At 45.8% G+C, this 27,525-nt stretch overlaps 1 protein-coding gene across 4 annotated transcripts in view; it reads left to right on the top strand.

Moving 5' to 3' along the window:
• FAM193A (family with sequence similarity 193 member A) overlaps nucleotides 1–27,525 on the top strand; it is a 178,103-nt gene that overhangs the window by 73,504 nt on the left and 77,074 nt on the right. For 3 of the 4 annotated variants that reach the window (XR_015725605.1, XM_045774830.2, XM_087864341.1), the window contains exons 3-7: nucleotides 8,517–8,674; nucleotides 9,440–9,607; nucleotides 12,820–13,054; nucleotides 19,290–19,414; nucleotides 24,713–24,860. Coding sequence is in view for 3 of the 4 variants with exons in the window: in XM_045774830.2 (XP_045630786.2) it covers nucleotides 8,517–8,674; nucleotides 9,440–9,607; nucleotides 12,820–13,054; nucleotides 19,290–19,414; nucleotides 24,713–24,860 (834 nt within the window). In the remaining variant the exon portion in view is untranslated. The remainder of the gene's footprint in view (nucleotides 1–8,516; nucleotides 8,675–9,439; nucleotides 9,608–12,819; nucleotides 13,055–19,289; nucleotides 19,415–24,712; nucleotides 24,861–27,525) is intronic. The other variant, XM_087864340.1, reaches the window with a different exon arrangement.

Genomic DNA, 27,525 nt, shown 5'->3' with positions numbered 1-27,525 from the left:
GAGCAAAATTTTTAAATTTGATCAAGTCCATTTTATCAATTTTTAAGTGATTTGGGCTTCTTGTGTTCTATTTAAGTAATCTTTGCTACTCAAGGTTATAAGATTTTTCACTGTTTTTTTTTCCCTAGATGTCTTGTATTTTGAGCTCATACATTTGCTCTGTGATCCATTTTGAGAGAAGTTTTATAGCTTTTGTAAAGTAAGGTTGAAGTTCATCCTTTCTGCATGTGGATATCCACTTGTTTCAGAACTATTTGCTGAAAATACTATTTTTTCTTTGTTAAATTACCTACTATCTTTGTAAAAAATCAGTAGGTTTTTTTTTTTTTTAATGTGTGGGTCTACTTCTGGATTCTGTCTTCCACTTTACATATATACCCATCCTTTTGCTAGTACCATACAGTCGTGATTCCTGAAGCTTTTTATAGTAAGTCATGAAACTAGGTAGAAGTTCTCCAGTTTTGTTCTTTTTTCAGTAGTGTTTTGGCTCTTCTGTTTCCTCTGCATTCCCATATAAGGTTTAAAATCGTCTTCCAGGGGCTCCTGGGTGGCACAGCGGTTAAGCGTCTGCCTTCGGCTCAGGGCGTGATCCCGGCATTATGGGATTGAGCCCCACATCGGGCTCCTCCGCTATGAGCCTACTTCTTCCTCTCCCACTCCCCCTGCTTGTGTTCCCTCTCTCACTGGCTGTCTCTGTCTCTGTCAAATAGGTACATGAAATCTTTTAAATAAATAAATAAAATAAAATAAAATAAATAAAATAAAATAAAATAAAATAAAATAAAATAAAATCGTCTTCCAGTTTCTACAGAAAAGCCTGCTGAGATTTTATTGAGTCTATAGGCCAATTTGGGGAGAAAAGATTATCTTTTTTTTCTTTTAAGGTTTATTTATTTGAGAGAGAGCGAGAACGCAAGCTGTCATGAGCAGGGCGAGAGGCAGAGGGAGATAAGCAGACTCCTCTCTGAGCAGGGAGCCCTGTGCAGGGCTCTATCCTAGGACCCTGAGATCATGACTTAAGCCGAACTCAAGAGTTAGCTGCTCAGTGGACTGAGCCACCCAGGCTCCGAAAAATGACATCTTAATAATATTGAGTCTTTCAGTCTATGAATGTAGCATGACTCTTCATTGATTTAAGTCTTTTAAATTTATTCTTACAGTAGTTTTGTAGTCTTTAATGTACAGGCTTTGTACATAGTGTGTTAAAAATTTTCCAAGGTATTCTGTATTTTCTTGCTATTTTAAATGGTATGTCTAAGAAAATTCATTATCTAATTGTTTATTGCTAATACATAGAGATACAAGGATATTGACCTTGTATCCTGTGAGAGCTCATTTATTTGTTCTGTTGGTTATTTGGTAGACTCCTCAAGATTGTCTACATAGATGATCACATCATTTACAAATAATATATTTTTTTTGTTTCCAGTCTGTATGTCTTGTTTTGTTTGTTTGTTTGTTCTTACTTTATTGGCTAGGACCTCCAGTATGATGTTGAATAGGAGTGGTCTAAGCTGACATCCTTCCCTGTTTCCAGTCTTAGGGGGAAAGAACTTAGTCTTTCACTATTAAGTATGATGTTAGCTGTAGGATATTGTATATCAGGTGGGAGAAGTCTACTTCTATTTTTAGTTTGCTGGGGATTATCATGAATGGATATTTAATCTTGTCAAATTCATTTTCTACATCTATTGAAATGATAGTTTTTCTTTTTTAGTTTGTTAACAAAATTAATTATGGTGATGTTTGAAATGTTGAATGAACCTTGCATTCCTGTGATAATCCACACTTGATCATGATGTATTATCCTTTCCATAGGTTGCTATATTGGCTTTCCTGGTGTTTTGTTAAGGACTATTGCATCTGTATTCACGAAGGATAATAGTCTGTAAGTTTCTTGTCTCACAATATCTTTGTGTGGTTTTGGTATCAGGGTAATACCTCGTGGAATAAACTAGGAAGTATTCTCTCTTCTTTAGTTTTCTGGAAAAGTTTGTATAGGGTTAGTATTATTTCTACCTTAAATGTTTGGTAGAATTCACCAGTGAAGCTATCTTGACCTGGAATTGCCTTATTAGGATGGTTTTGAACTATGAGTTCAATGTATTTGATAAAGGCTGTCTATCTCTTCCAGTGTGTCTTACTAATTTTTGTCTTTAAAGAAGTTTGTGTAGTCGTTGTCATTATGCTGTATAGTACATACAGTTATACAGTACTGTATGTCAGTTATATCTCAACAAAACTGGGAAGAAAGAAATTTGCCCATTTTATATCAAATATATTGGCGTGAAGTTGCTCAGAATATTCTCCTACCTGTTTTTTTAATTTCCGTGGGATCTGTAGTGATTTGACCCTGCCACTTTATTCCTGACATTAGTTGTTTGAGTTTTGTCTGTTTTTTTCCCTGAAAGCCTGGCTATAGGTTTATCATTTTTATTAAGTTAAGAACCACAATTTGGTTGAATTGACTTTCGATTTTTCGGTTTCATTAACTTCTGCTCTTAGGTTTATTATTTCTTTCAACTTCATAGTTAATTTGTTTAATTTCATAAAATCCTATTTAAGCATTTCTTTAGCTGCGTCCTTCAAATTTTGGTATGCTGTGTTTTTCGTTGTGTTAGAAGTATTTTATAATTACCCTTATTGTGATTTATTTTTGACCCATGGATTATTTAGAATTGTGTTTTTTAATTTCCAAACCAGATACCTTTTTCTTTTCTTTTTCTTTTCCTTTTTATTTGAGAGAGAGAGAGAGAGCACGAGCAGGGCGGAGAGGGAGAAGCAGGCTCCCCACTGAGCAGGGAGCCTGACATGGGGCCCAATCCCAGACCCTTGGGATCATGACCTGAGCCGAAGGCAGACACTTAACTGACTGAGCCACCCAGGTGCCCCCTCAGATACCTTTTTGTAATTGAAGTATAATTGACACAACATTCTATAAGTTTAGTATAATGTAACGATTATTTGTATATATTACAAAGTTAACATCTGTCACACCATACAGTTATCAAAAAAAGGTTTTTTTCCTTGTATTGAGGACTTTTAAGATCTATTCTTGGCAACTTTCAAATTTGCAGTACAGTATTAACCAAAGTCGCCATGCTGTACATTATATTTCTGTGACTTATTTATTTTATAACTAGAAGTTTGTACCTTTTGACCCCCTTTTTGTTATTATTAGCTTAATTCTGTTGTAATCAGAGAACATACGTAATATATGATTCAGTTTTTAGAAATGTATTGATTTGTTTTATGGACAGTTTTGGTTAATGTTGTGTGCATTGGAAAGAATTTGTATTCTGTTGTTAGGAAGAGTGTACTAAGAATGTTAGTTACTTCAAATTGGTTGATGGTAGTGTTCACATTTTCTGCATCCTTTCTGATGTTTTCATTTAGGTCAGTCACTTGAAAGGACTGTTGAAATTCCACATGCAGCTGTGGGTTTGTGTATTTCTCCTTTTAATTCCTGCTCCATGTATTTTGAGCTCTGTTATTAGAGTGCTTACATATTTACCACTGTTACTGCTTCTTGTTAAATCAGTCATGTTATCATTATTATTATTTATTTTATTTTTACCAACATCATCTCCTTCATTGCCGCTAACAGTCCTTCTTCTAAAGCCAGCTTTCTCTGATATTCATAGAGCTACCCAGCCTTTTTAAGTTAGTATTTGCGTGCAGTATGTCCCCAACCTTTATTTTTAACCTACCTGTGTCTTTATAATCCACTGTAGAAAACATGGTGGCTCTTGCTTATTAATCCAACCTGACCATCTGTTCTAACAATTGAAAATTTTAACTATTTCCATTTAATGTAATTATTGATATGTTTGGATGTAAATGTACCATCTTCGTTTTTTTCTTTTTTTTCTTCCTTTCTTCCCATCTGTTGTTTGCTGCTCTTTCCTTCTGTTTCTTTCTTTTCTTTTGGATTAACTGAATTCTTTCTTCCTTTCTTTCTTTCTTTCTTTCTTTCTTTCTTTCTTTCTTTCTTTCTCTTTCTTTCTTTCTTTCTTTCTTTCTTTCTTTCTTTCCTTCTTTCTTTCTTTCCTTCTTTCTTTCCTTCTTTCCTTCTTTCCTTCCTTCTTTCCTTCTTTCCTTCTTTCCTTCTTTCCTTCCTTCTTTCCTTCTTTCTTTCTTTCTTTCCTTCTTTCTTTCTTTCTTTCTTTCTTTCTTTCTTTTCTTTTCTTTCTTTCTTTTCTTTCTTTCTTTTCTTTCTTTCTTTCTTTCTTTCTTTCTTTTCTTTTCTTTCTTTCTTTCTTTCTTTCTTTCTTTCTTTCTTTCTTTCTTTCCTTCTTTCTTTCCTTCCTTCCTTCCTTCCTTCCTCCCTCCCTCCCTCCCTCCCTCCCTCCCTCCCTCCCTCCCTCCCTCCCCATCCTCCCTCCCTCCTTCCATGCTCAGCATGGAGCCCAACGCAGGGCTGGAACTCCTGATCCTGAGATCAGGACCTGAGCTGAGATCAAGAGTCAGTTAATGACTGAGCCACCCAGGCGCCCCTTGAATATTTTTTATGATTCTATTTTACCGCCTCTTGGCTTATTACCTGTATCACTTTGTTTCATTTTTTTTAGTGGTTCTAGAATTGACAGTATATATCTTCAACTTTTCAACTTCTACTTTCAAAGAATATTATATACTTACTATGTAGTATTAAGTGCCTTAAAATATTATACTCTCGAGTTCCATCAGTTGTGCAGTCGTCTATTATCTTCTTAAAAGTCTTAAAATGAGAAGAGTCCTTGCCTCCCCCTTTATTGTGTTGGTGCTCTTCACTCCTGCATGTAGCTCTGTTCATCTGTGGCTCTTCTTCTGCCTCAGGGGCTGCCTTTAACATTTTTTGTAGTGTAGGGGAGCTTCTGTTTGTCTGAAAACTTTTCTTTTGCTTTCATTTTAAAAAGTTATTTTTTGTTCAAAATTCTAGGTTGTTGGTCACTTCTTTGCTGGCTTCCCTAGTTTCTGGTGGAAGCGTGTTGTCATCCTTGTCTTTGGTCTTGTGTGCAGCCTGCTTCTCAGATGTGTACTTCATCATTGCTTTTCAGCCCTTTTACTGATGTGCCTCGTTGTGGTTTGCTTTCTGTCTATTGTACTTTGGTTTAGATGAGCTTTTAACATTTGCCAGTTTACAGTCTCATCAAATATTGGAAATTTTCAACAATTTCTTCATATAACCTTTTTTTCTGGGACACCATTACCCGCATGTTAGACATCTTGAGTTTTGTTTTAGAAATGCTTTATTTTTTTTCAGTCTTGTTTTTTGTTGTGCCTCATTTTGGATTTTTTATTGCTTCACACTTATTGATACTCTGCTGTAAGATATATTTTTCCTCTCTAGAAGTTCCATTAGCCAGTTTTTTACATCTTTACTTTCTCTCCTCGTCATGTTTATGTTTTCCTTTACTTTACATACAGAGTTTATAATCACTAGTTTCAGATTCTTGTCCTTTAGTTGCATCATTTTTGTTGTTTTGGGGTCTGTTTCTATTGATCGGTTTCCCTCATGGTCATGTGTTCTGTTTTCCTTGGTTTTGTTATTGGATGCTGGACTTTGCGTATTTTACGTTGTTGTGGATTTTGTTGTATTCTTTTCAACTAGTGTTGGACTTGAACAGAACATAATAACTGAAGTTAAATTTGTATAAGATGAGTACTAGAAGGTGACACATTTAAGGATTTACTATATAGTCATCATGTGCTATTTTTAAAGGCCTCATTTCATCCCTTGTCACCAGGAAATATTACTTTCCAGGTTCTTGGTTGCTGTTCTGAGTCTGTCCTGTGTGTCAGGCAGCATCGTTGGTGCTAGTGTACAGTGGTGAGCAGGACAGAAAGGGTCCTGCTCTTGTGGAACTGAGCTTCCAGTGATGAAGACAGGTAAAAAACAAAACAACAAAAACCAAATGAGAAAACAAGGGAAACACCCAAGATTTCAAATAGCAGTTTATGACATAAGAGATGAACAGGGGTGATTAAGCTCAGGAGATGGGCACCCACACCAGTAATTTGAACGGGGACACTTTTGCATCTGGAACAGACTGTTAACTAGTAACAGGAGATCAGCTACAAATATCTGGGAAGGGAATGCTAAGAGTCCGGCCCTGGCGCATCTAGGGAGCAGCCACTACCAGGCAGAGGTGGCTTAGGGAGAGGACTCCAGGCAGGACACCCTTGGGAGAGGGTCTGTGGGTGGCGGAGCAGTTTCTGAGAAGCTGCAGGCTTGGTCTGGCAGGCTGTCACGGGAGTGTGCAGCTCAGTCCCCCTCAAGCCTCTGAGCGGAGGGGACTGGGAAGCCTCCGCAGTGTCCCTCCAGCGCCCCCTGCTGGCAAGGCCCCCACACAGCACCACTGACCGAAGAGCAGTGTTTGCTGGGTGCTGCTCTGACACACAACAGGGCAGAGAAGGGTGGATTTGGAGCAGAGAGGCAAAAAAACTGATATCTGGCTCTACCTGCCTCCCTGCTGAGATGTGACTGATAGAATTCCATCAGTCTGTCAGGCCATTCACAGATTTAGTGGATTAGTGCTCTAGGCAAAGACTCAAGTGCAGTGAAGGAAGCAAAAATGTGTCCTGGTAAGACTGGTAAGAAATTTAGAGTCTGTTTCTAAGTGATATGGAAGGTTCTGTGCAGGGGAGTGACAGGGTCTCTCCCACTTGAACCACCACTCTGGCTGCTCCTTGCAGAAGGGCCTTGAGTGTGGGTGGCAACGGTACCGGCAGAGAGCTGCCACGGTTGGCAGGCAGAGGTGACAGTGGCTTGGACTGGTTGGAAGCAGTGGAGGGAGTAGCAGGAGCAGATCGTGCATCTGCTGAGGACTGGAGTCGCCCGGGGAGCCTTGCTGTTGGATTTGAGGGGGGTGGAGGAGAGAGGAAACCTCCTTCGTGCAGTGCATGGACCTGCTGCTCTGGGTGGATAGCCTGGTTCTGCCAGCACTGCCGTCAGACCTGTCGAGCCTTTCTAATCGCCGTGGGTATTAGAATCGTCTCATTTTCCGGAAGTCTAGTCCAATCTGCGGAAAACTCGAGTGTCTCCCTTCTCTCAGAACATCTCCGCTGGGTGTCAACAAGGGCCCTCAGGGATCACCAAGGGTATGTCATGGGGGTGGAGGGCAGTGGTGCCTGTCCTGCTTCCTTGGCCTTCCCTGCTCTGCCTGGTTGGAGAAGGGGCTCTGGGCAAGACGAGTTGGGGGGGGTCTCCATTCTTTACAGGCTGTCTGTGGTTCTCTTTGGTGACCAGGGCCCAGGGTCCTAACAGGTGTCCCACTGGTGAGTGGCTCTTGCTTGTAAGAGGCCCTTCTTTAGGGTTTCCTAGACTTCGGTGCATACTCCTCACTGTCTGCCTCAGACCCTGTGTCACCCTACCCCTGCTCTGCCCCTGGTATAATTCTGGGACCCACTCACTTAGCAGGAACTTTTTCAGGTGGGGTTCTTTGATGATGCAAGCCCCCGCTCTCGGAGCTGACTGGGACCTGGCCTACCATATGATGGAGGCTGGCTCACTGCTGCTCCCTCCCGTGTCCATGTGCCCGAACTCTAAGGGGCACGTGACAGGCCCAGTTTCCTGTGCTTCATCCAGTAGCAAGCTGGGGTGGTGCCTCAAGTGTCTGACCACCCTGAGCAAGCACCCAGCAGAGGCCACAGCCTCCAAGGGCTTGTCTCCGTTCTCTTCACGTGTGTGCACTCCCTTTCACGGGCCCCTCCTGTGGCTCTGCCCTTCTCCTTAGGCTGGTGGGGTGATGGCTGTGGGGCTGCCAGCACTGCCCTTTTAGTGCCCTTTCTTCACCATGGGGATCATCCGCTCTAGGACTGGAGCCCATGTATCCATATTGTAATAGAATACCTCAGGTCCTGTCACTGAGGAACAGTATGCCAGCTGAGTGGGTGTGGGGTCATGTCCCAAGATAGGAGAAAGGGGAGTTGGGGGGGGGGTGGCAAAGGTTGTGTTTATGTTCCTTGTAATGGCTGTTGATGGAACCTTCTAGGGGCTGTTGGGTTCCAGGCATGAGGGTTGGAGCCTGCTTCATCCTGGCGTCTTTGCCCAGAACATTCTCTTCTCCAGCTTCCTGTCCCTCAGAGCAGGCAGCACAGCTGTGGGGTTCCACGGAGCCAGAGGCCTCTGCTCTGCAAGGCCACTACTTCCTGCTGGGCTTGCAGTGGCCACTAGCTTTGCACTAAGCGCCATCCCAGGCGAGTGTGGGGCATCAGTTGGAGGAAGTGCCCAATGCTCTGGTCGTTGCATGTGCTGATGAGGACGTTGAGAGTGGAGCTGCTCTTTCTAAAGCATGAAAGAAATATTATTGACTGTCTTCATGAGATTATGGTAGAACCCTCCAAAGGTAATAAATAATTGGTTGCAAACAAAATCCTTGGGTGTCAGAGAGAAAGTTACCCAGATGACGTCATTGGAGATCTTGTCCGTATCTAAGTTTAAATTTGTTTTTAAAAGGCATTTTCCTGACATGTTAATAACAAATTTGTACCATGAACATTTGAACATAGTCTATTCTGTTCTCTTTTTCAAGCAGGGCCAAGACTTTCTTCTTCACTCCCCTCTTGGTGGGTCTCAGCCGGAGGCAGGCGGCGGAAGGCTAGCCCTCGGTGCGCAGACGCTGCCCTCGGCGGGGCTGGGCGCTGCCCCCTCAGACACTGCGTGCGCCTGTGAGGCCTGCAGCGAGCGCAGGTACCAGTGTGCGCCCTTGGGACAGACGGGAGCAGGGCCAACCTGACCCCATGCTGGAGCTGTAATGGGAAAGGGGCCATTTCCATATAGACGGCAGACATTTGAGCCATTCCTGAAGACTGAGACAGGAGCTTGTGTCAAGCAGAAGAACCAGATGGATGAGGCTCTTCCGCGTCCCTGCCTGTGAGGGCTGAGAGGAGCAAGCCAGTACTCAAGGGGAGAGGAGGCAGAGCGGAGTCATTAGAATCTAAGGCCGGCCTGGGTAGAGGGAGAGCTGCGCCTTCCCTGGGAGGCTGAGCGGGCTGGCACTGCAGCTGCTGAAGGGCAGAGGGGAGGAGAGGCCAGGACCTGGGGCCTCTGAACTGGCTTTGCGCTCAGCTCAAGACGGAAGCCAGTACAGCCGAGTGGGGAGCAGGGGCTTCGTGGGGCGTGAGAGCAGCCTAGCCTGATGGGCACCTCGAGATGGAGGGGAGCATCGGCGGTCTCGACATGGGGCGCCAGGTGTGTTCACTCCTGTTGTGCGAGGAGGGCTGTACTCTCCTGGGGATGGGGGTTTGGGGAACCAGACAGCTGCGGGCACCTGAAGCCCGTGCTGGTCATCAGGCCTCCCTGCGCCACAGCAGATGGGAGCCAGCTCCAGGAGCTGAGCAAGGTGGAGGGTGCCGGTGGGAGTCCCTCCCCCATCCCTTTAGGCTGTCTGGAAGGTGAAGGGTGACCCAGACTGTCCACGAACCCTGACCTCCTTGCTCTTGTGCCGTCTCACAGAGAGATTTCGGCAGAGACAGACCGGGAACCTCAGCAGCTGCAGAACTATTGGTCAGAAGTGCGCTACATGGTCCGCTGCATTTACCGCCAGGCGGGGACCCCACTGGCTGACGACCAAGACCAGAGTCTCGTGCCCGACAAGGAGGGGGTGAAGGAGCTCGTGGATAGGTACACGTTGCCCCTTTGTCATGTCCCTCCCTTACCTGCTGCCCAGGAAGCCTCCCCTGTGCTGGGGGTGGGCTCTCCCTTCAGGATCCAGTAAGCTCGGCTGTGCTTGCTCAGCCCCCGGTGCGCTGCCAGTCTTCAGCAGACAGACTGCCAGAAGCAAGCCCTATGGGTAAAGTTTCAAATTCTAATTCTGATGAAATGCTTATTGCCTATATAATAAAAAAAATGAATCGACATGTTTCTGTCATTTCTTAGTGTTGAGAGTGACTGTGGTATTACTTGCTGAGTACTTACTGTGCCAGGGACGATGCTGAGCACTTTCTCAAGCCCTCTTGCATGTAATCAACCCAAGGAGAACAGGCAGTTATCCCAGTATTGAGGTGAGAAAAAACTTCCACAAGGTCAGGCAGTTTGAGGACGCGCTGGTGCAGAGTGGAGAGCCTGCTGCAGCCAGGCCTGTCCGCGTGGTGTTTCTCAGGTGGGAGTGGCTTACGACTCAGTGTCAGTTCTTCAGCAGACACCTTGTGCCCGGTGACAGTACAGAGTTTGAGGTGGGCATGATTTTTATTGTTTCTTATAGTTTGTAGCATCTTTTTTTTCTTTTTTTTGAAATGTCCCAAATAAAAGGGATGAATTTGAGCTAGACATTACATGGATCGATTCTCCTTTTGGTTTTTTTTCTCTCATTTTGAATGGGGGTTTCATAGAGTCTTATTTGCTGTACAGTACAGTTTATCCTGTAGCTAGGAATAGTGCTTGGCTGTGGGTTCTGTTAACTAGTGGACAAATCCAGCCAGTGTGTTTAGGGCTTGACCTGTGAGCCCCTAGCGTTAAAGGAGATGGCTCTGGGTTGTGTGTGCCTGTTCTAGAAGTTAGGTTTCCTAGTGAATATGAGGAAAAAACAAAGAACCTGCCGTTCAGGCACATGACTTCATAGACTACCAATGCTTAGGAAGCTGCTGGAGTCGAGTAAGAGGTAGCTGAAGGAAAACACTCGGTAGGTACTAGTGCCGTTGAGAGATGTTAGAGAGTATAAAGCTGATAACGGGGATTGCTGAGGTTTGGGAAACAGCATCGCCCTGATAGTGAAATACAGTGTTAAGAATGTGGAAATGTCACACCCCCAGCTGGAAGTCTGTCTGTATCAGATATGCTGTATTTGCCCTCGTCCTCATCTCCAAGAGCGCGGCTGCTTTTATTGTTTACATGCCAATACACATCAGGAGAGGGATGTTTGTAAAGCCTATTTCTGGGAGTCTGTACAGCTGGTGGTGATAACCCTTTCCTCCTCTCTGTGGCCCTTGGCATCCTACATGGTCCTGTGCTGCCCTCAGACTGTTCTTCACTGTGTTCCAGCTGTGCTGGCTCCCACCCTTCCTCTGCTGGCCACGCTTGCTCCCGCCACAGGGCCTTTGCATTTGCTCTTGTTTCTGTCTGCAGTGTTCTTCCTTTCTCAGGGTTTTTTTTTTTTTCTCCCTTCCATTGTTCACATTACTTTTCAGAGTCACCTTCTCAGAGAGGCCACCCTTTGTAAGACCCTGGGTGCCTCCCTGCCATCACTCGTTATCCCCTTGCCTTCTTTTTTATTATGTTGCTACCATTACCCAGAATTCCATCATCTCTGTGCATGTGCCATAAGCGTCGTGAGGGCGGAGAGTTTATTTCCTTGGCTTCTTCGCTGCTGCGGCTTTGCCACCGTAGAATAGCCTTCAGCGCACGTATGCCAGTGTTTTTAAACATACGTATGGCTGAGCCGCCACAGCGTCTTTGGCATCTTCCTGCCTCTTGGTCATACAGCTTTAAAAAAATCGACTTGCGGAAGGACCACGTGGCCATTTCATTAAATTTCTAACATACAGAAATGGACAAAGAAATAAAACAAAATGGATGTTTAATTCACATCTGGTCTGCTTGCAAGTTTGGTTGTCCCTCTGTCATTTTGAGTCTTCTGTGGCATTCCTTTAACAGATGAAATACATTCTATTTCACAGGTCAGTTGTACTGGTAATTAAAATTGTGATTGCTACGCTAAAACACTAATATATCTTTCTGAAATGTGCTGACCCCAGTGGGAAGCCCATCAGTTTTTGTTTCTCTAGCCACATTTTGTGCAAGACTTCCCATGCTCCATTGTTGGGTTTTACTTGCCTCTTGTCTTTATAACTTAGGTGGTGCACTAATTTAAAACTGGAATAGATGGCAACTTACGTTCTTTTCTTTTGACCAAATGTGGTGCCCTGAAGGTAAAAGGATCCATTATGTAAAATCCAGGAACTGTAGCTTGATGTTTTACAACTCGTGTCTGATAAAGTGCTGGCCTCAAGTGCTTCCTCCTGGTGGCGGTTCTCAGACAGATACTGTCGTCGCCCCAGTGGTCCTGGGTTTCCGTCTGCAGGTTCCTCCAAAGTGCACAGTGAGAAGCAGCAGCCACTTTAGTAGATGATCTCCAGGTCAGGAAAGAAATTCATACAAATGTTAACTGCTGTTGTGGCCTGGTAGAAAGGCACATGTTAATTTTTCCCTTCTCTTCAGTTTAATTTTACTCACTTTCATTGGTTTTTTTGTGGGTTAACTTAAAAAGAGACGTTGTTTCTACAGTTTCCTCTGATTGTAAAAATAATACAAGCCCATTTGGATTATATACTGAATTCCTAGAAAGAAGGACAGCACAGTCTGCTCTAGAGTCCTCCAGGCCCGGTATCACCCCAGCTGGGATTGTTGCTTTTCACCTAACACATGGGCATTGAGAATTAATTGTCTTCAGGCTCCTGAGAGAAAGCGCCTCCCTCTCAAGACAGCTGCTGAGGTGCCGGTGTGTACGCTCTGCCACCTGCTGGTTGTGTGAGTTCCCAGCATTTTGGCCAGCCCGTGTGGACTTCAGTGTTTAGCTGAGCGATTAACTCAGTGATAACCGGGTCAGTACATGTGAGACACAGTGCTAGTGCAGAATAAGTTTTGAGTAAATACCGGGGTTTTTTGTCAGTTAGCTGATGACTTTGTAGTTCTTGACGCTCTCTGTGCCTGGGCTCCTCTGTGTCGAGTGGGGTGATAACACTTCTCTCAGGTGTCGAGAAGATGGTGGTTGTTGCCATTGTTGGGTGGGCATCTGTGGAAAGGCTTCAGAACGTTGCTCCCCAATAGCGAGCTGTTCCGTGGAGGGCCCTCTATGGGCGGGTCACGGGTGAGCGGTGACTCGTCTCTTCTCTGTGCAGGCTCTGTGAGAGGGACCCCTACCAGCTGTACCAGCGGTTGGAACAACAAGCCAGAGAGTATGTGCTGGAGATGAAGGTCCGACTCCTCCGGCAGCTGTCAGCTGCATCCAAAGTGAAAGCGCCATCCGCCCTGCAGGGCCCTCCGCAGGCACACCAGTTCATCTCTCTCCTTCTCGAGGAGTATGGTGCCCTCTGCCAGGCGGCACGCACAATCAGCACCTTCCTTGGCACGCTGGTAAGAGAGAAGGCTGCCTTTCTCTGGTTCTGTTGGGAAGAACTATAGAGGACGACTGTGGTCGGGTGAAGTTGGTGTGAGCCTTGTGTGTTGATCTCGTGTGCCATCACAGGCCCCTCCTTTGCGGTGTTCAGGCACCAAGGAGAGAACCTGATTCCTCTCCCCTTTCTCTTCTCTCTGGACTTTGCTTTGGGATGAAAGTGTTGCGTGGATTGATATCCGGGTGACACATCATGGAAATACAGTTTGGAGACCTTGAGGCCTAGGGAGCGAGAGATGGGGACAAAATGAGGTGAGGACCAGTGTGTGCGTCAATAGGGAGAAGAAAGAGAGATGGTTTCTGTCTGAAGCTGTTAACTCTTGTCAGTGTGCACACGCAGAGCATGACTCCTATAGAGAGCACTTGCTTCCAGTCCTGTGGCTTTCAGTCATCGATTCCACAGTCCAACCCTGGGTTAAGGATGGGTTCACAGAGTCCAGTAAGAACCCACCCCACCCCTCACCCCCATCCCCATCCCCATCCCCATTTGGTGGTCCTAACGAAGGAGACAAGCAGGTGTGTTCTTACGGGTCTCTGACCACCACACAATGTAAATTAGCACACATGGGTAGAAGGAGGCATGCGGTAGAATCACAACTACTGGAAACCAGCCAAGCTGGGCATCAGAAGCTTCAGTCAGCCGTGTCAGCCGGTGCAACTGCTGATTTCAGGGAGACCAGGCTCCCCGAGAAACCAGTCATTCATGCTTTCCAGACTGTTAGAGAAATACCAATTTGCTGATAGTCTGTGGACTTGGTCACCATTACCTAAATGTTGTTATTAAATGATACTTCATTGGGGTAGTTTTGGGTACTTTCTTACTGGTGAAACTACATTTTGAAACATATAGCACCAGTAGTTCCTAAGATTTTAAATATAATGGTCTTCATGTGATTCTAAAGTTGATAGACCTTCTCGCCAGGAAAATTTACAGACACACCATTTTGCAAGTAATTTCAGGGGGGTGGGGTTCATGGACCTTCTCGGGCATTCCTGCAGTAAACCTTGCCATTCCGGTAAGTAACTCCCGACAGCCTTGAGGAAAGCATGCGTTGTGAGAAAAGGAGCCGCTGAGTCGGGAGGAACAGCTGTCTCTGCTTCAGGATGAGGTTCTGGGATTGAATGCCCATGCCCCGAGCAGGGCCAGGCGGGCCTCCAGTGCCTCACTCCTTCATGTCACATCTCATGCAGCTCTCCCTCTTCCTCCTCGACTCACTGAAAGTACCCACCCTTCAGAAGTTCACATCCAGTGCCACCTCTTCTGAGACCACACCCTCGGACCTTCCTGAGTCTGCTGGGAGAGGAGTCCGCCAAGGTTAAGAGTGCCTCCTGGCTGCCTGAATGAACGTTGTGCAGAGCAGTGAAGAGCGCTACTGCTGTGTCCCAGACGGTGTTGCAGCCCAGATCCTCCTCAGGAAGTTAGAGTGGAACATGGTTTTTGAAGCAAGCAAATTGATTTTGACCCTGCTTATTGGAGCAAATTCCTAGCAATTTACATAGAAATATTTTCTTGTAGTTTGGAAAAAACTCGTGAACACTAAGAACAAAATATAGTTGTTTGATCAGTGATTTATGTCACTTTCATTATACACTGGTTTCCAGTGGTACAGCAGACAAGACACTCTGAACTTCTTTCCTTCATGGGAAATAATGGAATTACTGGATAACATAAACTGAAACAAGATAAAAGCTTTGCAACACATTGATGAGGTGGCATGAAAGGCAAGAAGCCTTAGGGGTGAAAAACAAACTGAAAGCTGGAATCCTGAGAAATTCGTGTGCTCCAAAGCTAGCATTCACTCCAAGAACTTCTAATCCTGGGAGACAGGAGGTACCGCCTAAGTCCTACCCTGGGTGGCATTGGCACCTAGTGCTGGGCCCACAAATGGCCACCTCCTCATGTGAGGGTGAAGGAGAGGCCCTTGCACTGGAGGGACAGCAAGGGCATGTGCCCATTGTGATCTCGGGGTGGGTGGAGGCGAAGGACGTCTTCCCAGAAATTTTGTCATTATAAGCCAACTGCTACCTAGGTTTGTGGTCTCAACAAGTGTTTGGTGGGGTGTGAAGCACTCCCAAGCCCACAAGTTACTTAACAGTGGTCAAGACACTCAGTCAGGCAACACACAGATGGTGGGCTTGGCATCATCTTAGGTAACCACGGTACGCTGTCATGTCACGAAAGCTAACCGTGATTTCTTATTACCGTACCCAATCTGTATAAAAATTTCCCAGTTACCTTAAAAATCTCTTTTATGGTTGTAGTGTTCAAGTCAAGATCCAGCAAGGTTCACAAATGTATAACAACATCCTTTCAGGCCCACCCAGTGATCCATGTGGTGCAAAGAACGGACAGAGCTAAGTTAAAATACAATTAAAGTCAGTCTCTCAAGGTAGTAGTTCTCAACATTTTTGGACTTGGGAGCCCTTTAAACTTAGAAACTGAGGACTCTGAAGGGCTTTTGTGTGTGTAGATTTTATCAATATTTGCTGTGTTGAAATTAAAAGAAATTTAAAACTATGTATTAAATCACTTTTAAAACAATGATCCCATTACATATCATAAATAACACATTTTTAAATAAAAAGGAAATTTTTTTTTTTTAAGATTTTATTTATTTGAGAGAGCGAGCGAGCGAGAGCACAAGCTGGGGGAGTGGCAGGCAGAGGGAGAAGCAGGCTCCCCGCTGAGCAGGGAGCCCGACATGGGGCTGGATTCCAGGACCTGAGCCAAAGGCAGACGTTTAACCAACTGAGCCACCCACGTGCCCCAAAAAAGAATTATTTTCCAAAACACATTTAGTAAGAAGACCATCATTTACATTTTTGCAAATCTCCTTAGTTTCTGGCTCAATAGAGGACACGTCGATTCTCATCGCTGCTTCTGCACTCGTGGTGTTGTCATAGGTTGCTTTGGCAGAAGTTGTTGAAGAAAATCCTGCCTCACACAGACACACGTTCGGAAAAGGGAGGAATATCCTAATAGCCTTTTCAGCCGTTCTTTGAGAGTACATCAGAGCCTGAGCTTCTCAACGGTTAGTTGCAGGGTAGGATCTGCAAGTGCAAGCATGTCATTGAGCTGACGGCACTCTGTTACCTCAGAACCAACAGTATAGCCCATGCTTTGAATGGATCTGCCCACATGTGGTTTTCTAGCGTCATACGTTGGTCATTTGGAATATACTGGCTCACCGAGTACTGTGGTGCAGATCTTCCTGATGATACTCGGTATAAAAAATGACCTTTGTTACTATCACCACTGATCCTCATCAGAATGGAGAAGCTTCAAGGCCACAGTGACAGATTCAAATTTTCCAAATTCAGATTTTTGCTGGGAAGCTCAGATTTTATGATTGGCCACAAATCGGGTCCGTTGTTTTCCTTAAAGCAGCAAGTTGACTTGCTGCACAAACCGTGCCAGCTGATTCTCTGCTACCTCATCTGGCTTCTCTGGAAACCACGTCCCCTGTTGGTCCGATTCTGCAGAGCCTACCAAGTACGTTTAGACACAGCAAGCTATTTCTAAAAACATGACGTTCATGGGAAATGCATTTGCAGGCTTATTCTACACTGCCCTGGGGACCAAACAGCATGATATGGTCACATTTTAAAAATTTATTTTAAATATTAAAGTAGAATTGGGACTACATTTAGGTTGTGCTTCCCACCGTCTGGGAAATGCCCTGCCAGGGCTGCAGTAATCATGAAATCTGAATTTCCATCCATAAGGACAGAAGCATCTTGAATATCCTGGTATTTCTCAAGGTCTGTTATAGGACTTGATTCTAAACACCTCCTCTTTCTCCTTCCAGACCCCCAAAAACCTTTTTGCAGTTGAATATGAGAAGTAAAACTAGTTTGGATAGAAAAGCCTAAGCTTGAGTCATTGGCGAGCTTGTTCTCCGTGCCTCTAGCTCAGGCAGCGCTGAGTCTCGGCCACGCTCATGCGCAGGCGCCACCTCTCCTAGCAGCTGTGAGTGCACATCCCCCTTTCCCCCCTGCAAACCCCCATCCCCACGGCCCCGGGCACATCGCTCAGCCTCTGTAGGCTGTTTCTGGCCTGTGAATGGGGACTGGCAGCACCCAGTTCAGGGTTGTGGAGGGTGCTGATGAGATGACACTTGTGAGCGCTAAGAACAGTGCTTGGCCTGCAGGAAGCACTCTGTTGCTAGCGCACGTTTTTTTCCCAAGTTGATTTTAGGCTGGGAAATGAGTTTGGGGTCTGCTGTTTCTCTTGCATGCCTCATTTGGAAATATGATTTCAAATTTCATTAAAAAATGCCGACCATCTTCCTAAGTCAGCCTTCACGTAGTTACCAGTAGTAATGTGACCCCCAGAGGCCAGAACTGTGTCCCACCCCCATAAGTAGGCAGGCAGGCAGGGACCACGCACTCGGCCCCAAAGGTTTATGGTGGAGCCCAGACAAGCCCTCAGCTCTCCTGAGCCACCTGCCCAGAGCCTTCCCTTAGCTGGCGGGGGGTGGGGGGGACTGGTCTGGCTGCTGCTTTAGCTCCTGCATGTTCTTTTTTTTTTTTTTTTTTAAAGATTTTATTTATTTATGTGACAGAGAGACAGCCAGCGAGAGAGGGAACACAGCAGGGGGAGTGGGAGAGGAAGAAGCAGGCTCATAGCAGAGGAGCCCGATGTGGGACTCGATCCCGGTACGCCGGGATCATGCCCTGAGCCGAAGGCAGACGCTTCAACGACTGCGCTACCCAGGCGCCCCATCCTGCATGTTCTTTGTTGTAGAGACAAATTGTAAATCAGATCACTGCCTACTCCTCTGTCTGCTGGTGACTCCTGGAGAGCAGGGGCCTACTGGATTAGTCTTTGTGTCCTTATACCTGGCACAGTGCACAGAGTGGTCTCTGCTGACGTCTGTGACATGTGACGTGTTCGACATGTCCTCTGTAGCCACATCCTTAGTACATTCTTCGGCAAGGTTCTCATTCCAGAAATCGGGTGGAATTTATCAGCTCCCCGGCCAGCTTTCCTGTATTGAGTAATGGCGACCGGAGGTTCCGAAGTGCACGTCTAGGGGAGTGAGAGCAAGCTCTGGGAACATGGGCAAACTGAGGATTTGAGGTTCTCTGCAGGTGTCACGGGTTCCTTGCGGGGCCTCCCTCTGTTTGCAGGGCGTGAGCAGGGGCCTGCAGGTGGCAGGGCTGGCATCCATTTGCACTGGAGTGGTGCCGCCAGTGTGCCCAGCTCTGTCTCACTGGTTATGCTCAGGAACAGGAAATGGTCATTTTAATTCATTCTCTCAGCCCCCATGCCAGTCAGTTATCGGGCAAAACAGCAGAGTCTTCGTGCATAGATTGTTTACTAAGATCTGCGGGTGTGATCATGTGGATTCAGTTGAGCTAAATTGTAGAAGTAGTCACCATGAGTAATCCCTTTCATGGAGTATTGCTACATAATGTGAAGCAGTTCCTCCAGTTGTCAGTGGTTTAGGGAAGGAACACGTACCCAAGGATGTAAGATGATCGAAACACAAGGAACCCTACAGTGCCACGTAGCTTGCAGGTGGACGCATGGGGGTCCCACATGCATATGCTCATAGCAAGATCTGTGCTTAGGTTAGGAAAGGTACCCTCTCTATCCTGCCTACCTTGTGTTGAGGGCAAATGTTTCTTTTGATGTCACTCTCTGTGATGGCCAGGACACTCCCAAATGTTTAAATAGATCTAAAGTAACTGATGAGCTTGCCTTTGTGGATTAGGGAGAGGAAAAACATGACCTTTCATGTCATACCACTAGTGGACAAATTATTTGCATCCACCAGAATGGGAGACTTCTCGAGATAGGTGAGAAAGGGATTGCCCTTTGACATCAGAGGATTTGTGTGCATTTAAATTGTTTGAAGAGTAGGGTTTTCAGTGCATTTTGGAAGCACAGGTGTAAGAATGACCATCAAATACGTGCGTCTGTTTCTCTCTTTCTGTCACTTCTTCATCTGTGTGTGTCTTACCCTCTTTCTGTGTGGGGGGGATTTAGAAGGGAGGAGAGGTGGGGTCCTGTGTGCGTGTGGCCAGAGGTCTGCATCAGGGTATGTTCTGGGTGTCCAGGGAGCGGCGACCCCTTGTCCGCAGAATGGTCTGGGCCCGCAAAGAGGGATGGAGGGGGCGGATCCTTCTGGGGAGTTTTTAGTCTTCATCAGTGTAGTACATCTTCTGTTTGTTTATTTTTTTAACTAGGAAAATGAACACTTGAAAAAGTTCCAGGTGACATGGGAACTGCATAATAAGCATCTGTTTGAAAATCTGGTCTTTTCGGAGCCACTTCTCCAGAGCAGCTTGCCAGCACTGGTGTCGCAGATCAGGTATCTGGTCTTCATCTGCATACGTCTCTGTGATGTGACAGCACGGTCCTTCTCCCTGTGGTGTCACGCGTGTGTGTCGGAACACGACCGCAGTGTGGAAGTTCTCGCTCAGAGAACAGTATCATTGGGCAGAAACTCAAAATCCCAAGCGGAGTACAATTAAACCTTAAAATAACAAACTCAGTAGTAATGCCACTAAGATTTAACACCACAAATTCCTTGTGAATAAGGAAAAGCTGTGGTAAACATAGAGTTTTACTTTGACAAGACTCGGGCTTGGCCAGATGGCTGTGGCACTCGGGTGTGCTGAGGAGATGGGGAGTGGGTATCAGAGGGGGAAGGACGGCTCCTTGATGGGCCTGACGGTGCCATGGGGCTCCTGGGCACTGAAGGCAAGGATTTGTGTCTCTGAAACATTCCCTCAAGGCCTTTGTTCATGGCTTGGCCGCTTCTTAGTGGTGTGGAGTATCCATGCGTCTTCTGCTCATGTGCCAGGATGAGGGGTGCCAAGTACAGTACTCAGGGCGTCTGCCCTGCTGTGCTGGCAGGTGAAGGACACGTGGCTGGGAGTGTGTCGGTCCCGCACGACCCTGCTGGGAGGAGGCTCCTTGGGTCTGCAGTTGCTGTGCGCTGCTCATCCAGGCGCCTGCTCCCACGGTTCTGCCGCGTGGTGCTTCTGTTCCTGTGGACTTACCTCGTAGGAACAGAGTCCTGTACTAGAGATGCTTAATAACAGCACAGACCGTGGTCATCCTTATTTAAATGTCCATGCTAACATTTATTTGGACCAGATTCACAAAGAAGGGAAATTATTTTTAAGTAAATAAATTATTGTTGTAAGTTGACTTCCAGAGAAGTCACTTTGTTTTCCCATGAAACCCCTAGTCTTCATTCCCTGTATTCCCGAATCCTATCTGAGGGGTCATGACTGTTCCCGCTTCACACCCTCACCTCTGGAGAAGGAATAACCCTGAAAGCCGTTGGATAAAGGTGATGGGGGCAGAGAGACCAGAACAAAGTGTTGTGTGGGTGTGGCCAGTGCTCTGCTTGGCTCCTGACCCTCCCGGCATCCACTTCCCCACAGCCTGCTCCCCGCCTACCTTTTCCCTCTGTGTCTAGTCTCAGAGCGTCTGGCACGTTCCATGGTGGGGCATGGAGACTTGAGTGTCCTAATTTTCACCTCCACTGAAGAAAGGGTCAGGGAAGTATTCAGAGCCATGAGTTTGAAATGCAGAAAGGGGTTTTGCCCCTCGTCACTGATGTTTACATCCATCAAAGGCACTTTTTATGAAAAAAAAACCATGCATCTTGGGAAGGTGGGGGGGGTTCTTACAGCTAGATTCTAGGGCCTTGTATTTTCTTTTTCTGGCGAGCCAGTTAGTTTGATGGGCCTGTCATCAACTGGGGGTGAGTGACAGGGAACTGAAGTGTATGCTGAAACCCCGTTCTTGGCTGTGTCTTAGTTCCAGATTGACTGCCTTCTCTCTCCTCCCTTCCTCCCTTTCTTTCTTTCTAGATTATTTATTTGAGAGAGAGCACGAGGGGGAGGGTCAGAGGGAGAGAGCCTTCAGCAGACGCCACACTGAGTGTGCAGCCTGATGTGGGCTTTGTTCTCACACCCCTGAGATCCTGACCTGAGCTGAAAACAAGAGTTGGACGCTCAACCGACTGAGCCACCCAGGTGCCCCTAGTTCTGGGTTTCTTAATCCCTCATTGCAAATCATGGTCAGACTCCAAAAGATTGGCAGCGTTTTAATCTTGAATGTTAATTCTGGGGTCAGGCTGAGGTAGTGCTCTTGGGGACAGGTGAGGGAGCGAGGGAAATAGAGACAGGGACAGAGCTGGGGAGGGGGCAAGCAGAGCATTCCCAGGGGAAGCTGGTGACGTCGGAAGGGACGGTTCCTTTGGTTCGCTGGCAGATTCCCTTGTCAAACCAACAGTAATTCGGGTCTGAACTTCTAGTGTGCAGATAGCCACTGAACAACTTGTAAGAGTATGGGGACAAGTTACATACAAGTAAACCCCTGAAGTAATGATTGCATCGGTAACACACAAACTCTGTAGTTGGGAGTATTTTACTATTGACCCCTAGTCTCTGGCCCTGTGTTTGTTTAACTTGATGATTAAGGTAAGATATAGACAGAGAAGACGACACTGAGCAGACATGCATCTGAAAGACTTGTTAGCAGCGAGCTTGGCCGTGGCCCCAGGAAGTCAGTTCCTCCTGCATGCGGCCTCCAAGCACAGACTGGCCGGAGCTGCCACGCCACCGCCTGCCACAGCAGTCCCTCTCCTTCCTTGTTTATTCTCCTGTTGTTCAAGTGTGCGTTTCTACAGGGCTTGCCTGATTTTTCTTCTGCTGTATTTTTTGTTTTTTGTTTTTTTTTAATACAAATCTACATGAGGTTGACCTCATGTAAAGGAACTGACTTAGTTCAGGGCAGTTATTTCTCCTTTTTAAACAGGTTTGCTGAGATATAATTTACGTATCATTATAGTTGACTCATTTAAAGTGTACAAATCGATGGCTGTTGGTATATTACATTACTAATTTTTGAAAATTGTGGTAAAATACATACAACACGAAACTTGCCAGGATTAATTACATTCGCAGTGTTGAGCAACCACCGTCCCCAGTGTCTGTTTCCAGTACTTGCCTCATCACCCCAGACAGAGACTATCACTGTGAAGCAACGACTCCCATCCCTTCTTTCCCCCGTGTCTCTCATAATTCTTTAACCTGCAGGCCCCCACCCCACCCCTTTTTCCCTTCCAATTTCTCTGTTGGAGAACCTGAACCGTCGGCCCCCCAGCGGCACCCAGGATCTGGGCCCTGCAGCGTGTGCACTCATGGAGCACCACACAGGCTTTCTGTCTGTGCTGCCTGAGAGCCGGTGGTGGGTCCAGAAGCTTTGTCGAACTCGTGTCTGTGGCAAGACCAGGAGCCCCACCGTCTGCTTGTTTGTTGTTGTGGGCATTATTAGTGATTGCCTAACTGGTTTTTATTTTAAATATATGATATTCATTGTCAGGGATATGTTGAATTAGGCTTGTGAATAAACTTGCCAAAACTGACTTTATTTCATTCTCCTTATGTTGCACATGCACACTATTTGTAGTAGATGTTACCGTGAGGATGTGTCTGTGGCGCTCTCGTGTGTTTACGGAGTGAATATTTAGACAGTAACCTGTTTGCTGAACCACTCGTGTCGTGCAACCATGAGGACGTTCCTTGTTTTCTGTCTGGATTCCAGCCCAGCTTGGCTTGAATGTAAGCCCTGTGCCTACACATTGTGCTCTGATCACCCCATCAAAGATGTCCCAGGACCCCTGGCTGCTTTGCTCTCCATTGGCTCAAAATGGAACCTCTGTCACAGTATAGGAGAGCAGTTCTCACATCCAGTAGGAGGGGAAGAGAAGTGTGTGCTGGGCAGGTGCCTGTCCCCCTTAACATCCCTGTTTTCCAAGTGGTACTAGAGGAGTGGGGTGGCATTATGTAGAAGGCAGGCTTTTCGTGAAGCATGGAAATCCGTCTGTAATGAGCAAGGTTGTGGAAGCAGGAATGGGGAGAAAGTGGCTGCTCCGTGGGCTGGTGAGCAGCAAGACAGAAGGGTGTGTTCTCAGGCCCGAGGGCCACCCAGTGGCTGTGCAGAGCCCAGCCAGAGTCACTGGATTCTGCGTCTTGAGGAGTTTTGTATCCTGAGGGGCAGAAACAGCCTTAGAAAGGACAGCCTTAGTGTTTGAGAGAGCCTTAGTCACTGTGTGGGTCAGTCTCCATTTCTTTCCTGTCTCTGGCCTCCCCTAAACACCTATTCGGTTAGGCCTGGCTTCTGCCTGCTCCCTCCTTGGCGTGAATTTCACAGTTGGACATGTGTGTAGATAACTTGAGCAGCTGTGAGTTCATTTGCAGGTTCTCTGTTTTACGCAATAGTCACAAGTGGGACCCACCCACAGGCGGAGACAGGGGAAAGGGGAGGGAGCCATTTGTGCCCATTGCGAGCGTCCTAATTTTAAAATTACTTTATTGTTTATATTTATTATAAAACTATTAGATTGTGATGCAGTGAAGTTCTGAAAATATACAAAATCATGAAGAGACATAGGTACTGTAAACAGTTCAGTGTCCACCCCACACACATCTTTAAACATGATGGCATTAGTCATATCTTCACTTAACATGGGCACACGTGTAAGTAAAGTAGACATGAACGAAGAGATGTAATTACAAGCATCGTAATAGGCACCTAGTTATCTGGAGTACCTTTGTCTAGATGTGGATTCCCACTGTGTAGCTTCCAGTGTTTTTATGTCGACACTGCTGATCATTCCTGCACATTGTCTTTTTGCCCCTGAGTGACTATAAATGTTGTTTTGATTTTGAAATTTCTTGTCGAGATGCCTTTATTACAGTTGTTTTGGTTCCAGCGTTAATGTATTTAGATATTCAGACAATGAGCAGTTTCTGATGACATGTTAGCTGCTGTCCCGCTTGGCTTTCTGCTCACCCCAGGCCATCCCCTGCGCCCCCCCCCCCCCCCCCGTATTCTGTTTCCCAAAAGTCTAGGTGTTTTCCTCATTGTTTACTGTATGTGTGTTTCATTTTCGGTTCATTTTCTCATTTGTCGTCTAACCAACTTTCTTAAATAATATAGAATAAATAAAACTATAAAATATATTTCTTTGAATCGAATTTTCTGTTTTACTTAATTTGAAAATCAAGTCCAAGTTTTGTATTTCTCATTAAATGTTGTGTTTTCTCTGGGTCAGTGTATTTCATTGGGGAAAAATAGGTTACAACTCCACATTTAGTAAACTGAACTGCTAGGCCTCATTTATGTATGTATGTGTGTATGTATATGTGTATGTCTGTAGAGAGGGAGTTGAGGGAGGGGCAGAGGGAGAGAGAGAATCTCTAGCAGACTCCCCGCTGAGCATAGAGCCTGAGATGGGGTGTGATCTCTTGACCCCGAGACCATGACCTGCGCTGAAACCCAGGAGTCAGACGTTCAACTGACTGAGCCCCCAGGTACCCCAAGGCCTTAGTCTTGTAGAACAGTCTTATTCACCACTGACTTTTTTTCTTTTGAATTCTTACTTGTTTGAGCTTCTCCTTTATGCCAGACTCTGTTCTGAGGTACCTTGCATATGTATTTGCTGATCCCTCACGGCAGCCATGTGTGGTGTGTGGTGGTGTCCCACGTGTCACGTTGGGAGAGGAGGTGACAAACAAGCAGACCTCTGGTCTCTGGCCCAGAGCCTTTGGGCCCCTTTCTTTTGCTGAAATGCGTCTCTCCCTAGGCTGGGAACCACGACACATGACACGTGCAATGAGGACACATACAGCACCTTGCTGCAGCGGTACCAGCGCTCTGAAGAGGAGTTGCGTAGGGTGGCTGAGGAGTGGCTGGAATGCCAGCAAAGGATCGATGCCTACGTCGACGAGCAGGTGAGTGTGTGCCACCAGGACTTGCTGTGGGTAAGGCACATGTGCCAAGGTGACAGGGAAGGTACAGGTGGGAGGAGTCTGGCTGCTGACTTTCCAGAGGGAACTGAGGCCCTCTGGTACCATGGTGGCCTTCACCCAGCTATGCCTGGGGGTGACAGCAGCTGTTCGTTGGGTCCACGTTGACCTAGCAACACACAGTGTCACCTGCATAGGCTGCTACCTGGCTCAGTGTCACCTGCAAGAGCCCATGGGGCCTTGGGGAGCTGCTGAGCCTTGTAATTTCAGGAACCATTCACAGAACGCTCTGCTGCTCAGAGCCCCTTCTCTGTCTCTAACTATCTAGAGAGGGAGTGCAGACAGAACATGGTTGTGCTTGGCAGGTGGCTTATAGGCTGGGAGGAAGGCCCAAGAAGGCAGGGCGCTCCTGTTGGAGAGGGGGCTGAAGGGCAGGTGCAGCTGGTCAGCAAGAGCCTCTTGGGGACACAGAGCAGGACTTCCACAGGGTATCCCAGCCAGCCTGCCTGCCTTTCTAAAACCACGGGAGGGTGGGTCAGAGGAGGGGGCATTCAGAACAGCCCTTTTCAAGGTAATAGGGTATAAGGAGTAATAAGAGAGCACTGACAGCTCTGTACTTTCCTTTTCTCTTTTTCTTTTCTTTTCTTTTTTTTTTTTTTTTAAGATTTATGTGTTTATTTTAGGAGAGAGCATGGGGATGGGGGCAGAGGGAGAGAGAATCTCAAGCAGACTCTGCACTGAGCACCAAGCCTCACATGGGGCTTGATCCCACGACCCTGAGATTGTGACCTGAGCTGATGCCAAGAGTTGAACGCTTAACTCAGCCACTCAGGCGCCCCTCTGTATTATACTTTGGAGACTCTGGGGTTTGGATCAGGGGTATCCGCATCCTGCCTTAATGCAGCCCCTGTGGACTCTCTCTCATCTCACTTTATAAGTATGACGAATATAAATGCAATTCTAGTTTCAGAAATCCTTTCTTTATTTCTCCAGTTGAACGGGGACTAAACACATAAATGCCCCAAGACAACTCTTAGAAGAAAGGAAGGACTGAGACTTTGCTAAGATTGAGAAAACCTTCGGGAACAGTAATTTCTTGGTGTAGTTGTACCTGAAGTTAAATGCCTATTTAGGAATATAATACATGGAGTTATCACTGCTATTCTGACAAAAATGGGGTATGTGTAAAAATAACAGTATACTTGTTTTCTCTAGGAAGGAAAATACAGTCTTACTTTAAAAAGTAAAGCTGAAATTAAATTTTATTTCTTTAACAGTACATGTACTTACAACTCTAAATGTTTACAATAAGAAGCAGGAAAGATCTCACTTAGATCAGCTGCCTAACTTGGCAACTTAAGGATCTAGAGAAAGAAGACAAGCTAAACCCAAAGCTAGCAGAAGGAAAGAAATAATAAAGATTAGAGCAGATCAACAAACTAGAAAATAGAGGAATATCAGTGAAACCAAAAGTTGGTTCATTAAGATCATCCAAGTTGACAAACCTTTAACTATATGGGCTGAGAAAAAAAGAGTCCGATTATTAAAATCAGAAATGAAGTGGGAACATATTACTGATTCTACCGAAGTTAAAAGGATTGCCAGAGAGTACTGTGAACAGTTGTACAACACAAATCGGATAACTTAGATAAGCGGACAAATTCCTGCAAACAGAACCTACCAAGACTACATCACGGAGACATAGAAAGTCTGAATAGACCTACGACTGGTAAGGACACTGAAGCAGTAATCAAAAATCTCCCCACAGAGCAAAGCCCAGGACCTGACGGCTTCACAGGTGATTTCTCCCAAACATTTAAAGAAGAATTAACACCAATCCTTCCCAGACTTTTCCCAAAAATTGAAGGGGAGAGAAGCTTCCCAGCTCATTCTGTGAGGCCAGCGTTACCCTGATACCAAAGCCAGACAAGAGATACTGTAAGACCAGCATCCATGATGAACACGGATGCAAAAATCCTCAGCGCAATACTAGCAAACAGAATTCAGCAGCACATTACGAGGACTATATACACCATGACCAAGTGGGATTTATACCTGGAACGCAGGTATGGGTCAGTACCCGAAAACTGATCAGTGTCATATGCCGCACCAGCAGAACAGAGGGGGTAAAAAAAACACAGGATCATGTCCATCGATACACGAAAATCATTTGACAGTATTTAACACCCTTTCATGATAAAAACACTCAACAAACGAGGAACAGAAGGGAACTGCCTCCACATGGTAAGAGCCATATTAAAGAACCCACAGGAAAATCATACTCAGTGGTGAAAGACTGAGAGCCTTTCCTCTAAGATGAGGAACAAGGCAGGGTGGCTTGCCTTCACCACTTCTATTCCACGTGGTACTGGAAGTTCTGGTCAGAGCAGTGAGACAAGAAAAATAAAAGCCGTTTCATACTGGGAAGGAAGAAGTAAAATTATTTCTGCAGATGATATGATCTTACGTGTAGAAAATCCTAAAGACTATAAAAAAATAAACGCTATTAGAGTAAATGAATTTAGCAAAGCATCAGGAACAAAGTAAATGCACAAAAAGTGTTATTTCTGTATGTTAACGAACAATCTGCAAAGGAAGTTATGAAAATAATCCCATTTACAACTGTATCAAGGGTAAAATACAAATTAAT

This window comes from Ursus americanus, chromosome 8 (assembly GCF_024610735.1).
Source record: "Ursus americanus isolate L20-20 chromosome 8, mUrsAme1.1.p, whole genome shotgun sequence".
NCBI lineage: Eukaryota > Metazoa > Chordata > Mammalia > Carnivora > Ursidae > Ursus > Ursus americanus.
The sequence above is the reverse complement of the archived record's forward strand: the minus strand, read 5'-3'. Positions and strand labels throughout refer to the sequence as shown.